General features: G+C 40.8%; 1 protein-coding gene across 2 annotated transcripts in view; it reads right to left on the reverse strand.

Annotated features, from left to right (window-relative positions):
* The window catches only part of Gli3 (GLI family zinc finger 3), a 253,101-nt gene that overhangs the window by 60,386 nt on the left and 179,910 nt on the right, over positions 1-12,805 (reverse strand). For both annotated transcript variants that reach the window (XM_051194720.1, XM_051194721.1), the window contains 3 exons: positions 4,135-4,348; positions 3,296-3,409; positions 1,615-1,755 (listed from right to left, as the gene is read on the reverse strand). In XM_051194720.1, coding sequence (XP_051050677.1) covers positions 1,615-1,755; positions 3,296-3,409; positions 4,135-4,348 — 469 coding nt within the window. The remainder of the gene's footprint in view (positions 1-1,614; positions 1,756-3,295; positions 3,410-4,134; positions 4,349-12,805) is intronic.

Here is a 12,805-nt window from a genome sequence, read left to right on the forward strand (position 1 = left end):
ATTACAGAAAACAATACAACAGTCTCTGCCTTTACAATGCCCTTACGACATAAAAAGGGGAACACCCAAACCAAAGCCAGCCTTACATGAGTTAGGCAATGAAAAGGTTAAGGTGCTGCCAATCCCAGTCCTCCATGGGAGTTTTCCAGGCATATGCCACTCTCTGAGAATAATTCCTCATGGGGGTGGGGGGAGAATTCCTAACTTCTCCCCTCTTAGTAGGCCTATGTACTTTCCATTAAAGGAGTCAGCACATATAAAGTTTCATTAAGACATACTTGAAAAAAACCAAAGAGGAAAAAAATCCAATCAAATTACATGTGTGGAAAAATCTGAAAATATACCTTAATTAAAAACATTTTATTTAGTTTTGGCTGTGCTTGAGAAATCTATCATTCTACTTATAGAAATACAAAGTGGTGCAATTTAAAAAGAAAAGGAGAAGAAGGTTCTGAAGGTGAGGTGTGAAATCTAATAGTCTGCAGATAAGGTTTCTCATAATCTGTGGTGCTGTTGTGCTACTAGGTAACTATGCAAGATATGTTACAGAATGATCTAAGATGCAAAAACAATTTAAAAGTTCACACAACATATAGAGATTTTATAATTTTAGAGTTTAGTCAAAAAAGAGGGCTACAATAAACACAGGTCTCCTACGAGGTGAAGATACTGTAAGGTAAGAGAGGTAAGAGGTGAGTATTAATGTCTCTTTCCTGCATGTGCTCAAGAGAAAGAAGCCAAGCACTACAGGGATGCTTGGTCAGACTGTATCACAGTAGAAGCACAAGAAACTGTCCTATTTGGTAAAACCACCTTTAATGCCAGAACAGAGACCTATGCTTCTATAGAAATGATCTGAGCCTGTGTCCTCATATTCCAGACACTCTACATGATGTTTCCATGTCAGTTATTCTTGGTCTCATTTATCCAGAAGGCTCTACTGGCCTTTGAGACTATGCCAAGCATGCCTTGGTAAAGGACACATGGGTATACCATGTTACCTGAAACAACACTAGAAAGTGAGTAAAAGGCATCTGGCCTTGCTTTGGCAAGAGAAGGAAAGACGCCCCAATGTGAGTATTGTGGGGTTTTCATCATTAACACAATTCTTTTCCATGCAAGTTTTAACCCACAATGTTGCCTTTGGGTCAAAAATAAAGCACCAGTTGCTACAGTAATGGGAGGCTCTTTAAACTTTGAAGTCTACAGGAGGAAAAAAAGGAACCATCTGTTTCTGTAATTTTTTATATTGTTACTGGGTCTTGGAAGGGGAATCAAACTTAGTTAAAAGGTTAATAATAATTCATGTCCAGCTTACTATTACTCAATAACCATCAAAGCCTCAAACTCAAAATAGTGTTTTCTGGCTTACAGGATCAGAGTCATTACACTCTCTATTGAAGACTTTATTGAATTTTACACTAAGCTTTAGCTGACTGAACAGGTCAAGCACCGTGGCTCAGAGTTTTCTTTATTCTCAGAAAAATCATAAAGCCCTCTCCAGTTTTCAGTGCTGCCAGCTACGAAACCTGACTCCGTGCAGGGTCAGAGAAGCTGACCTCATGCAAAGGTCACCGAGTTGGGAAGCCCCGTCTCTGAGCACCAGTCACTTACATGCACAAGCTGATCCTGGGTGTCGAACTCTCTTGTGCAGCCTTCCCAGTGGCAGTTTGTCTCATAGATGACTTCAGGCTCCTGCTTGCTTTCATCTTTGTCCCCTTCCTCCTTGACTAGGGTTGTTCCTTCAGGCTGTTCCTGTCGTAGGGGAAGGCAGGAAGCAGAGAGGGAAAATCAGGCCCAGTGGGAAGGGAGACCCAAGAAAGCAGACATTGGACTTTGTTCGCTTTCCTCTGACCTCCACTTTTCAGGAAAAGAAAGGGAAGCCAGGTATATCAGCTGGGTCTTGTGGAATAAAGAAGTCTAGCATTTGTGTTTCTTTTTGTTCTGTTTTTTAAAATTCTGATATCCTGAAATCATTTTTACTTGTGAGGTAAGAGTAGGTCAATCATAACAAAGACAAAAAGCCGAAAACCAAACCCTACTCCTGGAATATAAACCAAACTGACATCTTAAAAATAAAAACAACAAAAAGCAAACTTGAGGCAAAAAAAACCTAAGCAATACCCATAAAAGTATCAAGTATTTACCCTCCCCCAAATTGGCCCGATTTTGTTTGGTTGTTTTGATTCCCTTCAATATGTTTACTTAATGTTTTATAATGCAAGGGGATGGCTTCTGAACACTTTCAGTTCTTTTCCATACTATGAGAGGTACTTTGTGGACTTTTCTTTCAGGGATCATGCCTTCTTGGATTTAGCCTCTGGTTTTCAGGGGGATGCTGGTCTGTCTCACAGTTGAGGCCAGGGAAAGAGAATACCTGAAGCTGTGCACACAGCCTTTTCTAGTCCTCCACAACAGCTTTACAGTAAATGTGAGTCAAAGAATCTCCAGTATTCCAGGCAATATCTAGATGTATAGATCTACGCCCTGATCAAGGGCTATCTGATAAACAATCCATGCACACACCATGGTATAATCAGCAAGGCTGTTTGTTGTCTATCAAACTGTAAGAAAGAAGATTTCAGATGCCCTATGACAACTTTATTCTACTCTCTAAGTTCTCACCAAGGGAGTCAGGCCTCATTCCCTAAGGCTTGGGTGGAAGCATACTGCTGATAGCAAGGTTCAGTCTTATTTGGGGGAAACACCTCTGATTAAACTCATCTTGTCTAGCTCAAGAGCACATGAAATGGCAAACTGGATATAACCTACATTTTCTTCAGTGGAACCAGACCTACGTGACCAGCAGCAATACATACAGTTCAGAATCTATCTGGCCATGTTTCAATCCTTCTTGGTTCTTTGAGCCCCTTGAAAAGCAGAAAAGTGGAGGACACAATCCATGAAGTAGACATCACAAGCTCTGTCTCATCTTAAGCATGGATTCAGAAGCTTGGTGATTGTGGCCCAAGGTCAGGGATCAAAAGCCTAATCATACCTATGGTCAGCAACAGATGAGTATGGCCAGCAACTCTATGTACTGTGATGATTTAAACTCCTAAGCTGTCTCACCTAACAAGAACATGTACCCAGTAGAACTTCCTTCCTTGCTGGTATTTACTTTTGAACTAGAGAAATGAATTCAATCGATCCCTAACTAGCTCATTTTCAAACACACAGTCAATGTTAAGAATACAGTAAGTAAGAAAATGTGTATGAGTCTTGAGGAGGGGGGACTGACCCAAAGTTACTATGCGAGTAGTAAAAGGTGGTTTGTGAAGCCCAGCTGTCTCACCTGCTGTCCCCGGGGCCCTGGGCTGGGTAGGTCTTCATCGGGTTTGATCTTGGACCGTTTATTATGCATAGGATCACCTGTGCTGCTCACTGCAGACTCACTCGTGGGCTTGTTCTGTTGGCCATATTTGCAGGGGCGAGGGAAAAATGAGGATTGATTAATAACTAGAGCACAAATGAAAATGTTACTGAAAACAAACAAGCTTATTTGATGACAAGGCACCTATTCTGATAATGGCAATCACCCATAGGAGAGTCCACACGATATGATCAAAACTAGATAATGCCTTCACGGAGAATTCTTCACTTTTGACTCATGAGTATCAATTGCTTGTGGCTTTCAAAAGCTTGAAGACTAGAGCAAGAGCCCTAGACTTCAAGAAGCTATAGTTATACCTCAAAAAGTTGAGTTTGGGTGGGAGATCAGTACAAACTATTACTGAAGTTCTTCAATTATAGCTTTTAGATTCTTTAAATCACACCTGGCTGGCAATAGAGTAGAGAGACGGGAGGTTTATGTTTAATCTAGAGTAGACAGTGCTGGGCAGTAGCCTGGTTACAGTGGAGGGAGTGGACAGAGGCTGATAGTCTAAAAACAGACTATCAACAGAAGATGTACACTACAGACAGCTGGAGTAGGGCATTATCAGGCATCCCACTTTTAAATCACAAGCAAATGGTTCTGATGCAGTATGTTTTGGTTCACATTCATCAAAGCTGAATACACCTTCGGAGACAGAAGACAAGATGTCCGTTTGAAACCTCCATAATGATGAACTCTATGGCACTAACAGCCAGTGTAATGACAAGGCCTCTGCTGACCAAAGTTGTGTCTCTCACCTGTGAGGACTCAGAAGGGCCAGAGCTGACCTGGACAGGATTGAGAACTGTCGGGATCCCAGGGATAGGTCTCTGTGTTGGAAATGTTGGAGCAGGGTGGATGAGTGGAGGACTGTGTCCAAATGCTGAGCCCAAGCTTTGCTGTCGGCTTAGGATCTGTTGATGCATATGGAGAGACACAGGGGCAGAGGGGTAGGTGAAGCTCAAAGCAGGGCTGTGGAGGAAGATAAAAAGGAAAAGTGTCACTTATGCTGACATCACAAAGTTTACAGCTTTGACTGAAGCCACCCAAACCACACCAGGTCTGTCTGTTGTGAGAAGTTAGAAACAATTACTGCCAAGTGTCTTGAACACTTCCAAGAAAAAACAGAACACTACAAGCAGATGTGTGCCCACATCTTCCCTACATCATAGCCCTGATGCAAGATGCTAGAAAGTGGAAATAAGGGGCACTGGCTCAATAATAACTATTTATTGCAATAACAAACTTTATATAAAAAAGAGAATGGGTGAATATATGCTTTATAGTACTTTTATGTGCCTTGGGTCCCACTTGTTCTGTGCATGGAACAATTCCTTTAATCTTAGCTCACACCGATCGCTTTCATATGTCTCCAGATCTTATTACAAGAGGAAAGAAAATCAATTGGTTAAATGTGTTTTGAACACCATGGTTGTCATATCACTCATTTGTTTGTAAAGATGGAAAGCTTGGTTCATCCAGAATGCCACCTAAAGAATTTCCATCAGTGCCGTCTGGTTACAGAAGCTGATGGATTAACCTCTCCCCACTGAAATCAGTGATCAATGGGTTTTGATGGGGGGGATATTCCAATGGGAGAGCACAGCTCCCTCCTCCAGCACAATGACATTGAGTGTCTATTACAGCCCATTATGCATGCTAATGCCTGTCACCACTTTATTTTGCCACCTATATCCCAGGCCACAATCACTTTCCAGGAAGTGCTACTTATCCTGCAGGATACTCCAGGCAGTGGCTACAGGATTTTTGTGTGAGCACAATTTAGGAATTAAATCCTCTAAAAGCAACAGCAGGCTCTGGAGGACTTTTCCAGTGGCCTAAAAATGCATGGAGAATCATAACTCCATATATGGAAAATTACCCTCTATAAAAAATGAGAATAAATTCACACACATGCACACATGTGTGAAAGCACACACCCACACAACTATAATGTCATCCAGAAAGAACCAGAGTTTCTCATAATATTAAAAGTAGAACTCATGCAAATTTCCAATCTGGTGGGTTAATTACTATTGCTGCTAAGCACATTAACTGAGAATAAAATAATTACAATAAGAAAATTCAAACCATTTCAACTATTTTAAGTAATAATCAGAGATATACTCCCCTCATTAATGTGACTCTACATTTTTGTCTATTTGACTATAACCCATAAAAGGGCGGCTTCAATGGGAATTCATTACTATTATTCCTACAGAGAGTTTTCCTTTACAATGGCTTGCCCATTTAAGACTGAATACCATTAAGAATACCCTTGGAGAAATCCAGCAGGCTTTGAGGAACTCTCCTTTCATTTTACATTGTATTTCCTTAATAAAGGAAAGCAGAAACAGGGAAAAAACAGTGATTGTTCACAGTAGGTTAGAAGAATCAGTAGTAATATTCTGTTTCTGCATTGGTATAGTTCCTGCCTGTATTTCTGTAAGCAACCATGAATGATTACAGCAAGACTCACCTAAGGTAGCTGTGTGGATGATTGATAGGGCATTAATCAAAAGATGCATATCTACCTCAGAATTTGTTCACAAGCTTTCTTCTAATAGCTGATTTCATGTTCACTGAGCTCTGTGCCAGTTTGTCCAATTTATTTTTCAGTGTACAAGCCATTCATCAAAAACCACGATGATTTAACACCTCCCCCTCCTTTGGGTGAATGGGTGTTACTAAGTGTAACTACCTTATTCTACTCATTAAAAAACAAAACCCAAAGACCCACTTCAGGTATAATTAGAACGTCAATAGTCCCTGCATTAACCTTTATACACACTTTTAGTTTCTCAGGGGCCTGAACTATCCAAAAGGCCTAAGGAAGGAAACTTAGAAAGAGGCCACTGACACTTCTAACTGGATGACATCAGTTAGATGTCAGGGCTTAAAAATGGAGTTCTTGATTAGGAGTCAAAACTACTAAAGAATAATACTTCACAAAGCAGAAAATGGCCTTGCTTGTTATATACAAGCAATTCAATAGAAACCACTGTATACAGAATGCTGAACAAGATAGGTATATTTTTCAAAGTATCAGAGTAGATGAGTCAAGGTTCAGCCCTCCTATAGAAGTTCCACAGTCCTCCTTGCCCATGGGCACAGAGAATTTGAGATTTTTAGCATACTTTTGTAGCTCACTGGGGCTTACTTTTCAGTAGTGAAACCAGGTAGCTGAAATGCATATGCTCTGAAATTTCCTTGAACTACTAGGCAGCAGGTTGACAGACAGACAGATGATTTCTCAGCCTTTGTAGTTTATTATAAGCCAGAAACACATGATCTGATCTCTTCTCTGTCTGCCATGATCTGGGTACTGCAAACTACCAAGATGGCATTGATGAGCTCAGAACAGCTGGCCATGCCCTTCTGCAACTAACACAGTTCCTAGGAAAAGCTGCAGAAGGGCTGCTCAGCTCCAAATCACAGACCAATTCAGAATCTAATGAAGAAAAAAAAACCCAGGAAGGTCTAGGCTATGTCACAGTATCCACAATGTCAGATTTTGCAGTCAGTGCAGCTCAGAACACTGCCTATATAGTTCACAGGCTGAGTTCTTAAGGAAAAAGCAGAACATGGCCCAAGTAAGACTGGGCATGGCAGCCATGTCCAGGAGAGATCAAATGTACTATCTAACAAATGATACCTCTATGTGTACTCTCATGGTGAGAAAGGTGTACAGAGAACCTTCTGGATTCCTGAGGGGGAGCCAGGGAGCCCAAGCTTATGGTCACGTCTAAACAGGCAGGGTCATAGAAAAGGAGTGCTGCTCTCTGAAGTTTTGGCTTCTCGGTACAGAGGTGGCCACTCTATAAGTTGGCACTTTCTGTGTTCCCTACCCAGATCCCTTTGCCCTAGTTAAGCATGAAGCTCTGCGCTCCTGCCTCTTCCACTGCTTTTAGAGGGAGCTGGCATTCCCTGGCTCCAGTCACCATCTCACTCTGGTTCTCTCTTCTCACGGACACTAGCTCTTCTCTCACAGGACCCTGGTCTTTAATTTAATGACCCAGAAAATTCAAAATAAAATCAAGATCTGCAGCTTTAACCACACCTACATAGAAGGTAACTTGCTTACAGAATCCAGGGAATTAGGATGTGAGTACCTCTTTTGGGGCCATTATTCTGCCTAGCATCTTCAGGATAGTGTCACTTCTGAGAGAGAGAGAGAGAGAGAGAGAGAGAGAGAGAGAGAGAGAGAGAGAGAGAGAGAGAGAGAGAGAGAGAGAATATTCCTCTGAAAACTCCAATCAGACACTGTATGCATCAAATAGTATTAAGGCATCAAAGCTAACATTTAACTTTATTTTTCCCACTTTGGTAACATAACAAAGGCTTTGCTGATTACAAAGAACAAAAGAAGAGAGAAAAGATCAGTTGTACATAAGCGCCTCCCTCAAAAGCCCTTGCAAAATATTATATGTAGTCATTCCACAATTTTCTACAACTGCAAATTATCAATACTATTGAAATTTCTTATATAACCCAGGGCTGTGTGCTCCTGCTTGATTATCACTAATCAAGAAAAATCCAGAAAATTCTTTGAGACAGGCAAACAGAGAGAGAGAGAGAGAGAGAGAGAGAGAGAGAGAGAGAGAGAGAGAGAGAGAGAGATACAGAGAGAGAGACATACAGAGAGAGAGAAAAAATACGGCTCATAGACTTGTCTAAGGTCAATCAGACAGAGGCGATTTCTCAACTGAGATTCCCTCTCCCCAGATTCTGCTAGGTGATGTCAAATTGGCAGAAATGAACCAGCACAGATACAGAAGATAGAGATTGGGGCTCCCTGAACAACCAATGTTAGTATTAACTGGATTTTACTTATTAAAGAATAAAAAAAGTGGGAAAATGTGGATTTTATACAGGTGACTGATCAGAACCAACTTATAGTTTATTTACCAGAGCTCTGGATGGCATGACTGATAGGCAGAATCCTGGGCAAACCTGAGTCAGAGCTGCTCAGTCAGGTCCATCACTCACACAAAGCTGAGAGGAATTCAGAGTGAGCCATAGTCCTCTATTTAGAAAGCAGTTCATTTTCCCAAAGGCTTAAAAGACAAGACCTTTGAGTCAGAAAGACCTTTCACTAGTTAAGAGTACTTGCTGCTATTACAGAGGACTAGGGTTCAGTACCTAGCACCCACATGGCAACTCACAACCATAATTTCAGTTCCAGGGAATATGATGTCCTCTTTTGGCCTCAGTGGGCATCAAGAGCATATTAGTTACATATACATGCATGTAGGCAAAACACTCCTATGCATATGAAAACCTCCATTAAAGGAGCTTACAAAAGACCCTCTAATGTGTTTTTAAAGTTTTCAGTAATTTCATGTATAATGATGCTAGATTTCTTAGTAACTGTGCTATCAGTAAAGCAATTTGCAGTCCTTTACACTGAAAGAGCTGACTGTCTTTACATTAAAATGAAAACAAGGAAGAGGATACCCAGGACTGGACATGCAAAGGTAAAAGCTGGAGATATATTACAGGAACAGAAAATTTCTTATTTTTGTGTCAACTTTTAAAAAGCTGAAGATTGTTTTTTTCCTTATAGTGACCACAGCATTTCCCATTCCTACATGATGGTAGCCAGAGGTGTTAATTTTTTCTTTCTTGTGTCAAACCAGAACAAACCTGGGGGTCACGGATAGCCAGGCAGTTAAGTGCTCTTGACCTCTGATCTACATGGATGCAGCAGAAAGCTTCCTAGGCTTCTGAGTTCATCACTGAAATCTCAGTGGTCTAGAGTGGGCTGAGCAGAGCTGGTCAGAAAATGGATAATGAGAGAATGAAGTTACAGGACAGCTTTGCAGCGGATGGCAACTCATACAGGCCCAGCTCCTAGGTCCAGTGGATTGTGTACACAATGGATGGCTCCTCTAGATTAAAAGGAAATGCCTTGTTTTAAATGTAAGCTGCACTCTCCTTCGTGACTACTAATAGACAAGCACTTTCTAACTTGCCATGACAGTTTAACTTTCAGATCGGAAGAATGTTTGTGTATTTTGAGACAGACCCTGGCTGCCCTGAAGCTCTTTATGTAGAGCCACCTCAGAGTACTGGGATTAAAGATGTGCACCACCACACTCGGCTCAGATAAAACATTCTGAAAAGAAACTCAACTGATCATATTACAGAGTACTCCTATAAATCAGGATAGGGGATAAGCCCAGTTCTCTCAAGGTAGAAGAGTCTTGGAGAATGTGCTTAGGCTTAGGCTTTCTATTGTGAAGGAGCTGTAGAAAACTAAGAAGCTACTTGCCACCAAGCAGCCATGAACAAGAATAGCAGTGGCATGCTCTGCAGTGGGATTGCTGGCAAACCTCAAAGCAGTAAATGAACAGATACTTAGAAAACTCATGCTTGTATGAGCAACATTAGCTAGTCTTACTTCTCCGATGTGAGTGGTATTTCCCAGAACCACTGGAGAATTTCTCAGGGAAACTCAACATGGTGGGCAGGAGGAAGATGAGGACCCACCAGCCTGATACTGTGGTGATTACATTCCTCTAACAGTCCGCCAACCCCTCTGATCATGTCTCCACAGCCAGTGAATTAAACATTCTCTCAGAATGGCCCAAGTTTCCCACTGTTATTATGGCATTGGTTACAGATATTGTATAATCTATCTCTGTCTATATTCCCAAACTTGCGCCCCAGCTGCCAATATCTTACTGTCTTCTAATACTCTGGTCTAATGCCAGTTCTCCAGATGCCCCTGCTCCTCACATCTCAGGCTCTATATGCTCAAAGTTCTCCTTAGACAGTCATTGCAAGTTCCTCCTGTGATACTTCCCTTTAGCTTATAGATCTTAGTTTCCTGATAGCCAGGTCACTTTCTCTATAGTAATGACCAGCATCCATGCAGGCTCATTCAACCATCTGCTCATTTACACACCTCTGCTTGGAGCCTTTTCTTCATGTAAGTTCCACTCATCCTTCAGTCTCCGAATTTGGCCTGTAGTTAAACTCATTCAAGTGTTTAGGGAATTCAAAGGTAAACTATCATTTAAGAAAGATTCTATTAACAACTTTACTAATATTAAGGAAGGAAAAAGGATACCTCATAATTTTTAGAGGATGTGATCAGAGATTTTTAAATATACTGGCATTGTAAGCATTTATTTCCAGTATGTTTAATTTGTGCATGTGTGTTGTTTTCCAGCATAAGCAAGACATATGCTCTCATTAGCAGAAAGGGCCAGAGAGCTGTGGAATTGTACTGTTCCTACCTCCTATCATCCTACCTCCCTGGAAAATACAGTCATGTCACAGAGTTCTTTTTTTTTTTTTTCTTTTTCTTTTTTCTTTATGTTTTTTTCTGTATTGCTTTAGAGCCTGTCTTGCAACTAGCTCTGTAGACCAGGCTGGCCTTGAACTCAGAGTTACGCTTGCCTCTGCCTCCCAAGTGCTGGGACTAAAGGTGTGTGCTACCAACACCTGGCACCACAGGGGAAGATGACAGTATACAAAAGAAGGCAGAGAACACAATAGTCCAAGATGGAGCTTGTCTGTACAGACAATAGAAAAACTTGCAATGACTGTGAAGCTGGAGATCTTGGCACTCAGGTAGGTGATTTGTAATGTAGAACAAGAAATATCATTTTCTTAACCATGCCAGATCTTAAACCACTAATGTGAGGAAACCCTCTTCTTTAACCACCACATTGACAGTGAAAAAGCTACACCTGGTGTACTGGGAATGCATTTACTAGTCACTTCTCAATTCCATTTACATTTGGCAAAAGAAAGGTCATTTGAAATGTCTTCTCTTCCTATGATGGCTTAATATCTGGGTGGGGGGAGGTATGAGCAGAATAAACTTTTAAATCAAATGAGTAACCAGTTATTAACAATGTTAGATTTAACTGTTGATCGAGGACCACAGGCTGTTTGATGCTGTGGTCTTCAGTGGAAACCTTCAAGTGATAGAGAACTTAACAACTTCTTTAAATGAAACGCTTTAGAATATATGTGAAGCTTTTTTTCATTATAGCACCCATGAGATTAAAAAAAATTCACAGATGGTGTGACATGCCCAGGTAGTGCTATGGATAATATGGTAACAGGCTCTTAAGTGTATTTGTTTTAAAGGAACCTGAATTATTAAGTACATGTTTCAAAAATATAAAAATAATATAGTAGCAAGATGAACATTTGCTGTTTTAACTCTTTTATTTTGTATCACTTTCGTTGTTTCTGATACACACACACACACACACACACACACACATATACTCTTAACTTCTGGAAAATCATAACCACTCAATAAAAGAGGCTGAAGGACATTTATGTGGCTTACTGCTGTTAGGCAGGGCTACTTAATTTATTCATTCAATAACTATCTGTGGCACTGTGTCAATGGAAGAGGACACAGAGATGCAGATATGTGAGAGGAGAGTTGGGGTCCTCCCCCTTCAGCAATAGAAACCGGAAGTCCGGGTTATTATGTAACTGCAGCATTACAAACTTAAATGCTATAATGACCCTTTGCACTGCTAACATTAACAGTGAATTAGGCCCTAGAAAATGGTGTCAAAGTCAGGGTGTCGGGGGTAAATAAGCAGCAGACTAGAATGTTGGTGGTACTAATTAGGCATGGTAATTGGTCAGCTTACTCCTTCCATGTGAGTACCCTCTTACCTGGTTCAATACAGACACCAAATGTACTTCCTGTTCCGTTGCTCTCACACAGTTCACGCTTAAGAAAGGCACCTGCCCTCAGCGTGTTCACATGCATCTCTCCTTTGCCTGCCATTTTTCTGGTCCTATTACTCATTGATTATTGCTGAGTTGGTTTACTTAGGTCTAGGGAAAACAATGTACCAAAGTTTCTCTGGCAAGTGGAGATGATACTGTCCATTATAACAGTAAGTAGCAGCTCATCACATACTGGATTAGCTTCTATGGAAAAGGAGGGACCTATTATCTTAATATACCATGGACGTATATCAAAGACTAAGATACCCTCTGGAAGGAAGAACATGCATGAAAACACTCACAGGCAAGAAAAAAATGTGATGGTCCTAGGTCCCCCAACTTTCATAGGATCTTTTGAAATCTCACTGGCATTTAAAGTAAATCTCTTCTTCCACTATTAATGAAATGATATTTTAAGTTAGGATACCAACAATTTCTGAAGTGCTATACCTGCTTCTCTGAGCAACTGTAAGATGTCAAGAAGATGACAGGTAAGAACAAATGACATTATTGCGGGCATTTAAGTGTCATATTCTAATCTGCCTCCTATGATACTGTAAAGAGTAAAGCAAGCAACTGGGGATAATTTGGAGAAGAAAGAATTGTGCACAAAGTAATTCTGGGGCTAGAGGTATAGCTCTGTGGTAGAGGTTCTAAGTTCAATGTCCAGTACCACCCCTCCACAAAAGCCACAAGGTGATCTATGTGAATACCATT

Source organism: Phodopus roborovskii, unplaced genomic scaffold, assembly GCF_943737965.1.
Source record: "Phodopus roborovskii unplaced genomic scaffold, PHOROB, whole genome shotgun sequence".
Lineage (NCBI taxonomy): Eukaryota > Metazoa > Chordata > Mammalia > Rodentia > Cricetidae > Phodopus > Phodopus roborovskii.